The sequence below is a fragment of the Plectropomus leopardus genome, chromosome 4 (genome assembly GCF_008729295.1).
Source record: "Plectropomus leopardus isolate mb chromosome 4, YSFRI_Pleo_2.0, whole genome shotgun sequence".
NCBI lineage: Eukaryota > Metazoa > Chordata > Actinopteri > Perciformes > Serranidae > Plectropomus > Plectropomus leopardus.
Window position 1 is genome coordinate 20,787,230 of NC_056466.1, and position 16,472 is coordinate 20,803,701.

The 16,472-nt window shown below is 39.6% G+C and overlaps 2 protein-coding genes across 2 annotated transcripts; both read right to left on the minus strand.

The window, feature by feature from the left end:
- Positions 1 to 196: 196 nt before the first annotated feature.
- Positions 197 to 2,063, minus strand: LOC121941651 (lipopolysaccharide-induced tumor necrosis factor-alpha factor homolog). The gene is made up of 3 exons (XM_042484478.1): positions 2,039 to 2,063; positions 1,740 to 1,872; positions 197 to 305 (listed from the first exon to the last, which is right to left on the minus strand). Exons 1-3 carry the CDS (start codon positions 2,061 to 2,063, stop codon positions 197 to 199), a joined length of 267 nt encoding a protein of 88 aa, XP_042340412.1.
- Positions 2,064 to 4,213: 2,150 nt separating this feature from the next.
- Positions 4,214 to 16,446, minus strand: txndc11 (thioredoxin domain containing 11). The gene is made up of 13 exons (XM_042485363.1): positions 16,159 to 16,446; positions 14,704 to 14,800; positions 14,281 to 14,400; positions 13,646 to 13,743; positions 12,522 to 12,651; positions 12,192 to 12,285; positions 11,874 to 11,986; positions 11,556 to 11,759; positions 9,930 to 10,626; positions 8,176 to 8,363; positions 7,886 to 7,998; positions 7,645 to 7,725; positions 4,214 to 6,669 (listed from the first exon to the last, which is right to left on the minus strand). The coding sequence occupies exons 1-13, from the start codon at positions 16,284 to 16,286 to the stop codon at positions 6,144 to 6,146; spliced, it is 2,589 nt and encodes an 862-aa protein (XP_042341297.1). The 5' UTR covers positions 16,287 to 16,446; the 3' UTR covers positions 4,214 to 6,143.
- Positions 16,447 to 16,472: the final 26 nt, after the last annotated feature.

Below are 16,472 nucleotides of genomic sequence, written 5' to 3' on the forward strand. Positions count from 1 at the left end.
AGCCTGAAGTTCAGTTTACTATCATGTACGACAAAGACAAGCATTAAATTCTCACATTTAAGAGCATCAAACGAGCAAATGTTTTGCTAAAAACAAAAGATGAAAATAATTGTTCAATTACCAAAATAGGCTGATTTCCCAAAAAATTTCTGTTGATCAGCTAATCAATAAATTGACTTATTTTTGCAGATTTCAGTTATAAGCGTTTATACACGCCAAGTTCAGTCTTGCAGGTAGGACAGGTGTGCTTTGCATCTCTCAGTCGGTCCACACAGAACGGGATGAGACAGCAGCCTAAAACAAAGCTGGAGAGGACAGCAGCTTATGTCAAGATTCACACAATATATGAGATATGCACATATAATTTTATCATAAGATGGGTAAAGTTTTCATGCATTCCTCAAGTCCAAAGTAACCTGCTAATGTTTACATGGCAGGATTAGCATTAACATCGAAGATGAGCCCAAGTACAGCTAGTGTACGCAACTATTTTGAGTTAACGAAATAGTTAAGCACTCTGCCAAATAACCCTACTATTGAGCCAAGAAGCAACTAGCCTTGCTGAGCTTGGAACAAAGACTGGAAGGCAGGGGAACTAGCCTGTCGGCTTTGCAAAATAGAAATAAAGAAAGCTTTTCTCTTGAGTTTATTTCGTATGCAAACACTGATGTAAAACAACGCATTTCTTGACAAATGGATCCACTTCTGTAGGCTACACATAGATTTGAATAATAGTTTCTTTCCCAAGGAATGGTAACAGCATACATAACCCCCTTAAAAACACAAACTGTTGTTTTTTAAGTTGCATCTGTGTACAGATTAAATAGGCTAAATATAAACTTTGGATATTTCTTTTTATTTAGAACAGGGCTTGGCAGTGTTGCCATATTGGAAGTGTTAAACTATTGTACCGGAGGCTCAAAATTATTGCATTTTGAGAAAAATTATCATATCTCGGTCACAATCACGAGAACAAATAGATTTATGAATTTTAGATTTTTAAATTTATGACTTTAGTATACAAGTATTTAAACAACTTTTTGACACTACAAATCTACCCATACCCACTGCCTTAGAGAGAACCTCAGCGACCGCCCAGTGATTACGCAAACAGACAACTGCGGTTCGTGCTCGATGAATGTGACCCGTGTCATCATGGCCTACACCAAACGCTCTTGGCTGTAAGGATCTCATGTGAGAAGTGACGCGAAAAAACACAGATGTAGGGGCGAGGGAATGAGTTAAAATGGGACGTTTAAATTAGGTGCTTATTATAAGTATTGCAATGGTCAAAATATCATACTTTACAGCAATTTTGGATTTATTGATCGTACATCAAACAGAGGTCAAAATTATGGTAGAAATACAATAGTTATCGTACATCTGTCAACACTGGCTGTCAGTCTTTATGCTATGCTAAGCTAACTGCTACTCTTGCTCATAGCTCTCTACTTAATTCACAGAGGCATGTGGTATTAATCTTTTATTCCAACTCTCATAAAGTAAGTGTATTACCCAAAATGTCAAACAATTTCTTTATGTAACCACTTTATGTACCTCCCAAACCACCTCACGCCAAACCTTACAGGTTTTGCCCCATTCTCTCTATGAACAGAGTTTTTTTCAGCCAGCCTAAAATTTTGTGAGTTTATAGCCTCACCGGGCCTTAAGCATGGCTGTAGACTTTTTGTCTTAATGAATATTAAATGATGCGTAAATGTGTTTATAATCCTTCTTACCCACAGAAGAAGAGTCCTCCACAGAAAAGGTAAGTGAGCAAACCAGCGGTGTAGTCCACCTTGGAGAGCACCACCTGATTGCACTTAGGACAGGCAACCTGAACTGGACTGTCTCCCAACGGGCCGACTGTCACTGGGCAAAATGAGGAGGGAGAAGAGAAAAAAAAGGGACATCTAAGTGGTAAATAGAATTAGGTTTACAACAAAGTTATAGGACATTAAAGTGAAAATGCATGGATCAACCAATTTGCGTAATGTTGTTAGGGGCCTCCTTTGAGTCCCAGACAGCTACAACTCACCAACAGGCACTTGTCCATTTGCCATTGTTCCTGTAAACAATTCATATCAAAGCTGTTGGTTAATACAGGCTGATAAAAGCAAACAAATTACAAAAAAAAGATTTAAATGTGAATTATATCTGTAAATAAATGATGAATCACAATCTTTTTATTCTGTTATTAGCTGTGTCTATCTTAAAATAATAAAAATTTTAAAAAATAAGTAAGAAATGTTGTCATTTACTACAAAGTATTTATGGAGAATCAATTATCGTTATTGGGATACATCAGACTTTGTGTACAGGAAAACTTATATTATTATAATAATTATTTGTCCATAATTTATTTACAAATTGATAGGGATATGTAAATTGTGTAAACATGCATTTGTCACTATAGTATCAAGACAGATCTAATGTATAGGGATTCCAGCATTTTTTAGTAGGGGAAACAAGATCAAAACGTAACAATCACAACTAACAGATAACCCACTGAAATCCTATATATACTGACATTAGTTTAAAAAAAAGCAGAGTACTTACAGTATGTGTAGTGGATGCTTTGACTGCAGAGAGGACGGTTTTTCAGTGTGGGCTACACCTTCCCTGCCAACCTTGTTTTTTCCCGAGAAGTCATAAGATCACTGGCCCAACCCTGCTACAAACCTACTGAGCGAGGAACGCATTTTATAATAACCTTCTACAACAGTAGACCTCCTATTCCCAAGATCTGTGTACTGTCATTTGGATTTTCTCCTAAATACAATCTAACCTTTAACACAGCATTATGGTTTCATCAGTTATGATTTGTTTCTTCTTAAACTCTTTGTGCACGATGGCCTGTAGAGAAAAAAATTTGTTGTCTTACTGTATTTTGTTATTGAATTTATTTACAAAGATTTACATAAATGTGATAGCAGTAAAACTATTTAACATGCTTCAAAATAAAAAAAACCAAAAACATAGGATCAGTTTTTAGATATAACTGACGGACTAAGGAGAAATATGCAGATTTTAGTGTTTTAAAAAAAACTTCAGCAAAGACACAAAAATATATGGTCAATATATAAAACATCTCTGTGGCTGAGAGACTTGTGCCTTACAAAAATAACTAAATACGAATAAGCCTCCCTTCAGACTGAAATGAACTGCACATGATTCCTGCTGCTCTAAATTAAATCTGGCATTTAGCCCTTTGCTGAACATAGTGATACGGTGGTTTACTTCAGCACCAAGCCCACTGGTTTGTATGGAAACATAAACATTTTAAACTAGAGCACAAATATAAAGTTACATTTATCTAGAAAAATTGATGTGTGATTTTGTAAAACAGTCGAGCACACTAGTTTTTTTGCAGACACTGTCAAACAGTAGTTAGCTACAGATATGGATTAATAGGGTATGATCGGAAAATGATGCCCCCTTTAAAAGGCATAGTTTGGATTTTTCGAGGTGAGGTTGTATGGGGTACTTATCCATAGTCAATGTATCACATTCAGTAGATGTCTGTCAAAATGCCCATATTTTGGGGAAGGAAGCTGGAGTCCAATGCATAAGCTGTGGATGGGGCCAGCAACAAAATATAGTTTAGTCACCTAAAAAGCGTCTCACCTAAAAAATCTGTCAATTTAAGTGTATGCTATATTGAGATTATTTTCACAACTTGACTTTTCCATCATCACATAAACACATATACTGTATGTATCAAAAACTTTTTATGTACAACTTAATATAAATACACACATCACTATTATCCAGTGACAAAAGATTAGATTGATTTACCCTATAACAGTCATGGTGGAATAAATGTCACAATTCACTAAAGCGGCATTTTCCAAACTTCGCTTCAAGTCCCCTTTTTCCTGCATGTGTTAGATCTCTAGCTGCTCCAACACGGCTGATTGAAATGACCAGTTGTTAGGAACGAGCTGATCATTTGAATCAGCTGTGTTGCAGAAGTGGTGCTCAAGGAGAAGTTAAAGAAATGCTGCACTTTAGCTTGAGCATACAATACATGTTTTGAGAGTAGATGTGGCGCCTTTCATTGGTTAGGAGAGAAATTCAGGGTGGAGGTGGGGTTATGTGATTAGAGGTCAAATTTGTATTGATTGCACTGACTTTATATATTTTCATTTATCACAAAAGTTTCACCCAAATCCAGAATCAGCGTCAACCAAACTACAACACAGAAGGCCAATAAGATGGAAGATTTTTAATCAGTAAAAACAGGTGCAATATTTCACATGTAAACAATTGCAGCATCTCATTCTTAATACCTGAATAGTTACATAGAAATAATTTCTTAGTGACTCATTGATTCCTGTAAAAATAGATCAGTTTAACAAAAGAACAATATCCCCTTAAAAAAAAACAACAAAGAAAAGAAACTTTTTGCAAATTATTTCAAGTGCTCTTAAGCTCACCTACAGATCAGTGAGCAGGTGCCACTTCTTCAGTATTAAATAAGTCTCAGCTTCATTAGTAGCCCTCTCTCCCTGCAGCCAAATTCTACGTCACTAACCTGAAGTCATGCACTACCTACTGCTGAAGATCACTTTATTAGGGTACAAAGGACCGTTGGGAGAAAAGCATCATCGTCTGGCAGCTTGTAGCAGCAGCTGAGTGCAGAATAATGGCATTTATATTTACCAGGGCTTTACTCCTAATATTCTCCCCGTTAACCTTCTCCTGATAAATTCAGCATGATGTTCACATTATATCAGTCCGGCCAGATAGGCTTGGGCGGTATAACTGTTTAACGGTACGGTGGGATATTTAAAAATTCAAATACTGTTAACAGTCAGACGGCAACAGCAGAAAAAAAAGAATGGCATATTTTCACATCTAACTTGGTGAAATAAGGGCTTACTTTGATCAGACCAGAGTTGGTGATTGTTGGAACAGTACACTAACAAACTAGGTGACTGAGTAAACAAGACTAATCGAGATAGTTTTGGTGAGTTTTATTTTGTTTCTGTCAAATTTAAATGACGTGTGATTCGTTAGCACGGCAGTTAAGCTACTCTTGGTCCTGCGAAAGAAAAACTTGGATTCAGCAGATGGGCTGTTGTATTTCTCTGTATTTTTTTAACAAAAACGGTGTAAAAATATTAACTTTCTTGACATGTTGTGTCTTTATGTTGTTTATTTATTCAACTGGAGAGGCTTAATGGTGTACTGTCATATAGAAAAAATAGATACTGCCAAAGCCTACAGCCAGATTCATGTCAGGTGTCACTTTACCTCCCCGACCCCGAACCATATCAAGCTGCCATGAATGAAAGCCTCTCCAGTATACTTCCTTTAAATAGGAGGGCCTTTAATGCAGAGAAACATCAGGAAGTGATACATGTTTCACTTTCAGGAATACAGGAAGGAAAGATTTCATTGATTAACTGGAGCATGAAAACATGATTTCTGTGAAAAACAGAGAAACAGAGCAAAAGAGTTGTGGCTATAACCCAATACTGTTGTTGCACTGATGCAATTCGTGTATTATACTGGATTTATCTGTGGAAGTAAAGCTATGGGAAACTTCAGCTTCCTCTGTTTTTTGATTTGTTCATCTTTTCCTTGTGTGTGCTGACCATTCATCTGGCTATCAATCAATATACCATCATTTGAAAATCCTCTTTCTTTATGAGAATAACGACAATTCAGGGAAGGTAAAGAATTGGGCTGCAGGGTCGGTGTCGTATGTTTAACTCAGGTTACGTCTTCACCCTTCAACAGAAGTGACAATTTTGTAAGCACAGTTGGCACTCACCACGATAGTGTGTTCCTCAAAGTGGACAAACCCACTATTACGACAGCACCTTAGAGTATTCTGTCTCTAACAAACACTGATGGTTCTCTCACTACTCATCCACCTCAAGTGTTTCCTTCTTCTGTCCCGACTTAGCAGCAGTCTTAGTTTTTCTGCTGACAGACCACAGCTGTCATTTTAGCCTCATTTTGTCTCTACCATGACAAAAATCATCAGGTCATGTTGCTCATTGGGTTTTGCTCGGCCTCGTCATTTGGGCTTCATTTTGCTCAGAAATCCATCCTGCTTCAGCACGTTTCAGGTCTAATCACATCTTTTCTTCTAATCTGAGTTACTGTCAGGATTCCCTACAGACTTGTGGTCAGGAGGCCATGTGGCTTTTCTGTTCTGCGTCTTTTTTCTCCACCTCTACCTGCTCCTGAGCCTCCGTCCTGTCCTTCAGCGCCCTAAGCAGGACCCTGAGCAGTGTGTTCTCATTCAGGAGGTTTTCAGCAGTGTCCGCAAGCTCCTGCAGCCGTTTCACCGCCTCCCCGAGCTGCCGGCTTTTCTCGCGGTACTGCTCCTCTAAGCTTTGCCTTTCTCTCTGCAGCTCTATGTTCTGTGCTTCTAAGCTCAGAGTGTCAAATGTCAGTCGGCGGTTGTCGCGCCACAGCTGCGCCAGCTGTTGGGAGAGACGTTTGCGGGCATGACGCAGCGCTTGAACCTCTTGCTGGAGCGCAAGAAATTCTGCACGGAGGACGGCAGTGGGTCCTGTACCCTCCGCCTCGCTGGAAGCTGGCACTGGTTTGTCTGCATGTTGCTCTGAGCCAGAGTGTTGCAGGATAAAGCGAAGGAGGTTGGGTAACGTGATGGGCAGGTTGTCGGGAAACTTCACACTAAAATGTTTTCTTGAGGTGAAGAAACAAAGAAAAGAGGAATGAAAGTGCATGTGTGTGTGCGAGTGTGGTGAAATACTTTTTGGTGCTCCAAATCAGCAAATTAGTTTCCCTTTGGGGTTTATTACATTTATCAATTCATCTAGGACACATCATTGCATCTTTATTATCAAGTATTCTGGTAATTATTATCTTGACTAACTGATTGTTTGGTCTATGAAATATCAGAAAACAGAAATGATGCCCATCACAATATCATGAAACCCATGGAAATGGCAAATCGTTTGTTTTGTCTGACCAATGATGCACAAACGAAAATGTCTGGTTAACTTTCAGACTAGACCAGGCATGTCCAAAGTCCAACCCTAGGGCCAATCGTGGCCCTTGGACCATTTTTAATCGGCCCTTGGCTTGACTTTCAAAATATGCTCTGGTCAAGCATGATCACTTTGCATTTTTTCCCTTCAGCTCACAACTGAAGGACTGTAAATACAGCTCCTAGACATGCATCAAGCAGGAACTAATGCGTTTTCATAAACAGACAGTAAACTAGCAAACTGAATGGTTGCTTGGCAGCAGACATTTCCTGCCATGTAGCAGACATGGCCACAGCATAGATGTGTAAAGTGGACAGTGAGGAACGCTGCTTTCAGGAATGCTGTAAAATTGATTACATTTTCAGTGAAAGATGAAACTGCTGCATTTGTACAGAGTTATTGCCTCTCACGCAGGCGCAGAATGTACATGCTAGTTTGCCGTTGGCTGCAGTCTTTGTGGTGTGTTCAGGTGAGACCTGTTGGTTGAGACACCGGTGACATGAGGCGACACAACAGTCTGCCTTCGTTGTCACTAGGTCTTTGATGGTCTTTGATGTTGGACTGGTGTGGCTGGACTTTAAAGAGTAAACTAGTCCTTTAAAAAAAGCAATCTTCGTGTGTGTGTGTGTGTGTGTGTGTGTGTGTGTGTGTGTGTGTGTGTGCTTCTTACCTGTATTTGGGAAAGAGAAGAATAGAGGGAACATGATCCACCATGAACTCCCATGGGAGATCATTGCGTGCAACATTCACCCTACGCAGAGAAATGTGGTTATATTATTTTCATTTTTTCTTTAAAAAGGAAAACTGTGTATTTATCACTAAAATCAAAGCTATGATTCATCAAAAAGAAACACAGTACCGCCATAATACCTGCATCAACAGTCAAACATAAATCCTTTAACACACTGTACCTGGCAACTGTGATGCTGCTGTTTCCCTGTAATAATCTGGCCAGCTGGATGATGATGTGGTTGAGAACGGAGCAAAATCCACACCACTGAGTGTAGTAAAACAGTAGCACATCCTACAGGAGCACACACACACACACACACACACACACACACACACACACACACACACACACACACACATAGAAATTGATATTTTCCTCCACAAGTGCACAGACTGAATGGACAAAAGCTAAATCTGTTAACACAAATGGATGTAGGGTGAATACGTCGAGGGTTTAAGGTCTTCTCACCTTTTGGAGGTCCATGACGGAGGGCAGGAAGGAGGAGGTGGTCAGTTCTGTGATGAGGAGGCGGGGAGGCGATTGCTGGTGTCTATCTGGATGTCTGGTTTCCTCCTCCCCTCCTTTCTTTTCTTCTTCTCCCACCAAGTGTCTCTGCAAGAGGCTGTACGGAGCACTGAAGTTCCTGATGAAGGCCTCTTTAGGAAGACACAGAGACACACTCGATGAAAACAGAGAATTACAGGATTATATCCAAGTATGTCACCAACTGATGCAAAGGCAGCGTAACAGACACCTATAAGACTGTTGTGGTGCCATTGACAAGGGTCTTTAGCGTTAGTGTACCTTAAACCCCGGTGAAATTTCTGGAAGGTATGGAAAAGTAGATACCGTCCAAGCCTATTATTATCCTTCCTCTTCTTTTAAGTATTATTATTATTTTTCATATTTTTTTCATATTATTCATTACTTTCAGTTATTACTTCCCATTGTCCCTCTCACTGCATTGCTGCTCCTAATGAAACAACAGACTTGACACTCAAAATTTTATCCCTTTTAGATGTCTTTGTAGTAACCTGAAAAACAATGGCATCCTGAGCAAGAGTCCAGATGTCACAACTGCAATCTGTTGATGTTTTAAGCAATAAACAAGGGGATGCCGCCTGGTGTTTGCAGATCACAGTGAATCAAGTGGCATATGTAGAATGGTTAAATATTTTTTTGTTCATCATATATGTTTAAATTCAGATAATCATGATGTAATTAAAGATCTAATGGGAGCCAAAAACAACACTGATAAAAGATTTAGATATAGAATAAAGATATAGAATAAAAAAGTCATCACAATGAAGTTTAAAGGTCACATTTCAAACCTCTCTGTAGTGACTGTTCTCTGAAAACATCTGTACATGTACAGTATGTAAAAGACCATCATTTGCATAATATGGAAAATCTGTTGTTTGCTTGAGACTCGTTTGTTTGATGATGTTTTAAATTTGACCTTTGCACACTGAATCGAAACAGACATGGTATCAATGCACTAATTTGACTCCTCCTTCAACAGGAAGCAACACAAAGCTTTGAAATGTGTCTCTAAATCAGGGCTGCATTCAACACAGAGAAATTCAGCACACATAGTCCAGGAGCCTGATTAAAATGCTGATAGCCCTTAATACATCAGGTATTTTTCAACAGACACAGATGAATGCCTCTGTGAGGATGAGTTTGACTCTCCTGTGTAATAAAAACACCTAAAGAATCGTGGATATTAAATGCATTAATCAATACTTTTGCACTTTGATTTTTTGGATTCAGGATAGATGCAACAGCCATGTTGTGATTTGTCATCATATTCTGATTTTAGAAATTTTAGAGACTGTAATGTGGTTGAGTGCTAGCAAAGTGCTTATGGGATCATTTAATAGCATCTCCAAACCCCTCCCCCAAGGTGTTTTAAAGGTAAGTTAGGGGGCAAAACTTGTACATTTCCCTCATGCTCTCCTGTATCATTCTTCACACCATTATCTCTGTCACTTTTCCTGAGTACAGCTGAAGGCAACACTATGAAAGCCTTCATTGAGGGACAACTGTGTGCTGTTAATCCAAAATGATTATTGTGTCTCATCTCTCTATGACAGCAGGCTATAGACAGCCATAAACTTTTACTTTTAGACACGATCTGGTTATGCTGTTTGAATCATATCCCATATCTGAGAGTTATACACCAAATAAAACCATATGATGTAAATAAAGTATGGTCTTACCGAGAGACTCTGTCAGCGTGGTTGCTGGGCTGCGGTGGAGAACATAATGAACCTCATCCTTCAGGTTCACAATAGCTGCGAACGATCCATCACTTTGTGCACCAGCCTCCTGGTGAAGAGAAGCACTTCTGTTGCCTGTCGCTCCGAGCCTCACTGCCAGAGGCCAGTTCAGAGCAACGTCCAGCACATAAAACCTGAGCGTCCTGTTAGTCTGACAGCGGAGCCCTGTGATGCCGTCTCCTCGCGGCTGAGGGGCAGACGATGGAGGTGAAGGAGGAGGTGTAAGGGGAACTCTTTGCATGTCTGGCTCCTCTTTGGCTTGTGATTCATTGAACTGAGGTTCCACTTTTCTGCAGCAGGCACTGTATTGACTGAAGGGGCTGTAGCTGTTCAGAAAGTTACTACAGCCCATTGAGGTTGTGGTTTTTATGGACACAGCAGGTAATCGGTGTAGGCAGCAGTGTCTTAGATAAAACTGCAACACGTCACCTCCTTGAGTCGTGAAAGAGAAAGAGCAGTGCGCAGGGGAGCTGGTCAGGCTTGATTGTGATAAACTGAGGCACACCTCACACACATTTGTACTAGACTCTGGGAGAAGAACTGACTGGCAGCATGGTGAGTGGGAGGTGAAACTTTTGTCCAAACTGGAGTGGTTATTGTTGTCACAGGAATGATAACGTACAGCAATGTCTGCAACCTGAAAGACAAAAGCAACAACAATGTATTAATTAAAACAAAATACATAAATGTATGGATACCATTCTCCAGAGGGCTGAACCATGAAGCCAGGCTCTCTTTGACTGAGGTGGCTCGACAAACCCTAAAGCCTCAGTGGAAGCTAACGGTACCACGAAGGTGGTTATTAACTGTCTCTGTGAACTCAGACCTTGTGCTTCAGACTCAGAGCGCATTCACAGAAAACAAGACAAATGATGTGCTCAGCGCCATTTAACCCTTCCAAATGATCGACCACTTGCCGCCTACTTCCACCTTTGAAGAATATTTAAAAGTACTACAGCACAAAGCAACACTGTTGCTTTAATTCGTGCAAGAGCTGGCAGAAAACGACGTATAGTGAATGCACAAGTTAAAATAAGCTATCTATTTAGGCTATTTTATCACTCGGTTATTTCTCTGTTTTTTAAACTTGATGCAGTGGATTTTAACATTATAATCCAGAACTATATTAAGGAGACATACAAATCGCTCTAGTTAGTTTTTGGACAGATCAAACTGAAATTAATTTTACGGATTGAATACTATCTGTGATAAATACCAATAAAATAATCTGTCAACTGTAATATAATAGCAGTGTAAAATAGACTTCGGCAAATCAGAAACAAGCATATGAACATATTAAGTGGTAACAGTATGGTATGATTTTAAGGAATTATATCACATTATATGTGCGTAATTTTCTGGGAGTTGGTTTCATATACAGTATGCAGTGTATAAAATATTCACTTATTATTATATTTGTAATGTTGTCCAAGGGAAAGGTATGTCCACAGAAAACAGAGTGGACCTAAAACAGAGCCCTGTGGCACACCACAAACAAGATCAGTAGTAGAGGATTAAGCATTACCAGCAATACCTCCTTTGTGATTTTTTTCCATCCTTGCTCACCTGCTGTAGTAGAGGGCTAGGCTTGGACCCGAGAGGATTGTGTGGCAGGAAGAGCAGTAGTGCTGGACCTTTAGTGAGTTCATGTTCCAGGAGACGGGACTTTGTTCCTGGAGGCTGTAGCCACTGGAGGACGGTTTCGTGGTGTTCAAACACCCAGCTACAGATAGCCTCTGGTGTGAAGTTACGTTCGTTTCGAGGGAAAATCTGACAAGGAAAAACAAACAGTGAAATGGCCTTGGAATGCCTTAGTGTATTGTACATCCAAAATTATAGTTAATCTTTATTTAAACTACAGTTTTGTGGCTAAGTATTGCTTACCAAAGAGGAGTTAAATCTTCTGTAAAGGTAAACTGTTTCATCTTCCTTTAGTGAGATGGCCTCTGCCACTTGTTTGCTGGTTACAACCCCGAAACGTACAACACCACGGAAATCTGCACCAGAAACACAGACTCAGGGCTGAAAATATAGACCTTAACCACGTTTTGCCAATATTTGCACTTTTCATATTTTTAATCTACTCACTGCTACCTTCACTGTTACAGTGTTATTTCCTCTCTACTCTTACAAATTGAACATGATTAAAAACATTCACAAAATCGAAAGAATAGGCTTCAGTGCTGTATGATCATTGCTTACCCCTTTTTAAGGCCTGCAAGGCAGAGGACAGATATGTGATGTACCCTGGCGGCTGAGGAGAGGAATTAAACTGGAAGAAACCCACCACTCGAGGCTGGAAATACACAAGAGACAGACCATGAGAATATATCATGTGGGATTATAGCATCAGTCAAAGAATGGACCTATGTAAAGACACAGATTATTCAACATCAGTAAAACTGCTGTTCCTTACACAGAGCTAACATTAGCAACTTGTATAACTGTAACTCTTTCGACAAGCATATACAGCAGGGAACAAACTGATTTTCTGCCAGAAAAGAAGCCAGATGGCTTGAAGCCAAACAATACCTCATGACAGGAAAGAAACTCTTCAAGTGTGGCTCTTGATGGGAGGTAAGTGAGCGGTGTGATGACTCTGAGGATGAAACTTTCCACATATGGAGCCACAAATGGACCCTTGTACTCTATAGGCCCAAATCTGCAGCACAGAAATACCAAGACAAACAACGTAATCGATCAATTAGGTGATCTCACAAAGGACAATTGTTTAGGTCGTGACTTAAATTGATCACAAGACGTGATGCATCAGGATTTAAAAACTCTACTAAACAAAGTCTTGGGGGAAAAGGTGGACACATCAACTGAAATCATCAACCAACACTTTGAAGATGTCAAGTTGGGCTTTAGGAAATGAATGGAAGGTAAGTCAGTGTGTTGCTGAATCTATTGCTCAGTTATATACAAAATGATTAATCAAGAAAACAATACAAACACCTCTATCGTTCGGTTACAGTTTTACTTGAGGCGCTTGCATGGAGACATTGGATATTCCTAATAATGTCTGTCCATGTAAGGATTAACAGTTTTGGATTTCTGTTATTTTACTGCTCAGACATAGACTTGAAAACAACAAATAAACTCCTAGAAAATATATTAAGTCTGTAAATAACAAAGTAAGCTACAGGAGACCAGCTTAATTACTGTCCTCGGTAAAATACTGTTTACATAACACATGAATGCACATCATCATTAAATCAGAAAAACAGATATAAGCAGTCAAAGCCAGCAAAAAACAATGCAGGGCTAACTGGATATACAGTATGTTAACAGTGAATGCACCTGCTCTGCCATATACATTTAACACAGAAATGTTTTGGGGGCATTTTAAGCCATCATTTGAATTTAGGAAATGAGGGGAACAGCATACAACCAAGGTTCCTGGTCAGATAAGAGCAGAGGAAGTTGTGATTCGCTGTCAGCAACCTAAAACTCACAATAGTCCCTAAATTCTGGCTAATTTAAAAGTGGACGACTTGCTAACAAGAGATCAGTAAAACACGGCATTTTGATCCATTGTGGCAAGAATGTCAAAGTCCGAGTTGTGCTTTTCTGACACATTTTTTGCACGCCTATTATTCACAAACTACAATTTCAGTTAAATACAAACAACACTGAAAGGATGAGCGTCTTACCGTCTATAAAACAGATGGATGATCGGGTACTGATAGAAGCGGTTATGCTTTCTGCATTTTCCATGACTCCACCAGCAGTTAACAGCCACAAACTGCACCTATGTGTTTGTGTTTGTAAGAAAGAGAAAGAAACAAGTTCAACAACCAAAACTATTTCGAGAGCAGATACAGGGTGATGTGTTGTAACACTGTCAGTCGTGTGCGAGGTGAGGCTTTATTAGCTACAATCAATAATCTGTATCATCTGTGCCTGACAAGTTACCCAAAACAGTCAGATAAAGTCTAGTTTATAACTTCTACTCTGTGAAATTAATGGAGGATTTTATATTTCCAACAGAAATTTGTATAATCTCAGCATTAAATGGGTGGCTCTTTCAATGATTACTCTACATTCAGGTGACAAATACGATTTTCTCTTAGCCCCTATTTTATGGAGTCCCAGAGGCTTTTTTAACTCTCTTGGATATATTTATCTTATAGATATGTAAATTTTGGTATTACTTGTCAGCAATTTGACATGTATGTTACTATAACAACAAGCCTTGTCAGTGGTCATCTGATAGTGTATCACTTAAGGTTGCTATTTGGTATTTAAACACTCTTACAGACTGCTTATTGTCTCAGGTGTCCTGTACCTGTTTGGCAAGCTTCTTCGCCACCTGCTGGACTTCCTGTCGGGCCGCCATCGAGTGAGCACACCAGGGTGCGTAGAAAAATATGAGAGAGACCTCCGCCACACTCCGGAGACGCTCCACCTGATGGGAAAATGTTAATTTTATTGACATGTTATAGACTTCACCAAAGAGCGTGTAATTCTGTTTGTGTTTTAAAGATAGTATTTTACTTACAGGGACAAACACTTGTAGATAAAATGCTCTGAGAAACCTATGTTAATACTAGAGTGAGAGAAGTCCAGAAACTTGGCTATTTAGGACATAATCCCAAACATATGAGCAATGCACTAAACAGATTTTACAATATTTAATAAGGGAAATTCCAGTTGCACCTGACGCACAACTAAATCATTAGCATCAGTTATCAGCGTCATTTACTCTCACCTGGTCTAGCTGGCCCAAGTAAAGGTCCACTACCGGGGCCTCGGCAGAGAAGAATCGCACCGGAGGTCGAGCTGCTGCCACAACATTCTTAGCACGGCTACAAAAAACAAAAATATTTCAATGAAACACCAAAACAATGTTTTCTGCCATCAAGCGAGGAACTTCCACTCTGGGATTGTTGCAGCGGCAGAATGCGCCCGAGATCATTTGTCTATGACTTTCTTAAGCTACAACCTTTCCCAGGTGAAATCTCTGCAGCTGGGATCATTGGAAGATAAAACTGTGTTGTTTAGGGCTCATACACTGTCAATTTCTTGATTAGGCGATCAACAGAAAATTAATCACCAAACATTTTATGCTACAAAATGCCAGAAATTCTCAGCTTTGCTGTTTTTCTTGTTGTTGTATAATGAATCCATATAGGTTTTGGAGTACCCCTTTATGATCAGGCACATAACATAAAGAAGACCTCGATTGGTTTGTGGGTGTAATTATTTTCATTATTGATTAAACTGCCAGTAATTTATCTAGTTTATCATTTTGTCTATGAAATGTAAATAATAGTGAAAACTGACCATTACAGTTTCCAAAGATGTCTTCAAAATGATTAATTTGTCAAACAATCATCATAATTATACATATTCATTCATTGTACCGTGATGATTGACAATGAAAAACACAGAAAAAAATCCTCTGATTTGACAAGCTGGAACTAGTGAATGTTTGGCAGTATTGTTTGGCTATAAAAAAAAAAGCCATATGTATAATTAACTTATCCAAAAAGTTGACAATAAATGTGCTGCCCTTCAACTGCTCAATTAACTAATTGTTTCAGCTCTACAGATTTAGCAAGTAATACTTATGTGATTCTATAAAAATAATATCTTGAATGAAGTACTTTTGCATATAATGGAGTATTTTTATAATAGCATTGCTAGTTTTACTCAATTAAAAACATACCACTACTCTTTCAACCACAACCGGATAAGAAGCAGGATGTGTCTCAGCTCATTTGTTGCCATTTGCTTTAATTTCCAGTCTAAGCATCTAAAATCTAAACAGCTGCTGGTTTCGCTGGAACATGAGTGCGTGTTGTTTACAGCTAAGCTGTGGTTGTTACGCAGGTGTCTGTGGGGTCATTTACAAACACAGACGCCAAAACTTGAATAAATCCCTGACACATGAAGCAATGATACACGCTAGGGGAGTACACTGTTTAAACTATTTAAAGCATGAGTTAATCCTCTTGTCCCACAGCACACGTTAGTTACAAATCAGCTGCACAACATATTGAAGACCCTGATTAGTTACAAGTAGCTACATTACAGCTGGGAATAGCTAATTACCGATATACCACTAACAAAGTAATGTTCATTAATAACTGCATCATGTTAACCTGGTTACTAAAACACATTAATAAGAGCAGCAGTGCTTGTTGACGCTGCTGGCTGTTACCTGCATGTGAACTTGACGGCCAGTATGAGCAGGACGCCGAGTACCACAGCCCCGCAGAGGAGAACCGGTCTCCGGGCCATCAGAAACAGCACCTGCCGGCGGAGAGACTGCCGCACCCGGCGCAGCATTACAGGCTGTCGTCGGCTCTCCGTCCCATTTATACGCCCCAGCCGCTGCTCAACGCGTCCATTTGCCTAACCGGGGGCGGGGAGGAGGACTGCTTCGACAGGGGAGGACGGAGCTAACCTGGATTGGACATCGGTGCTGGTGGTGCTCAAACACGGTCAGACCAACCTTTCTTCCCCACGTAGACT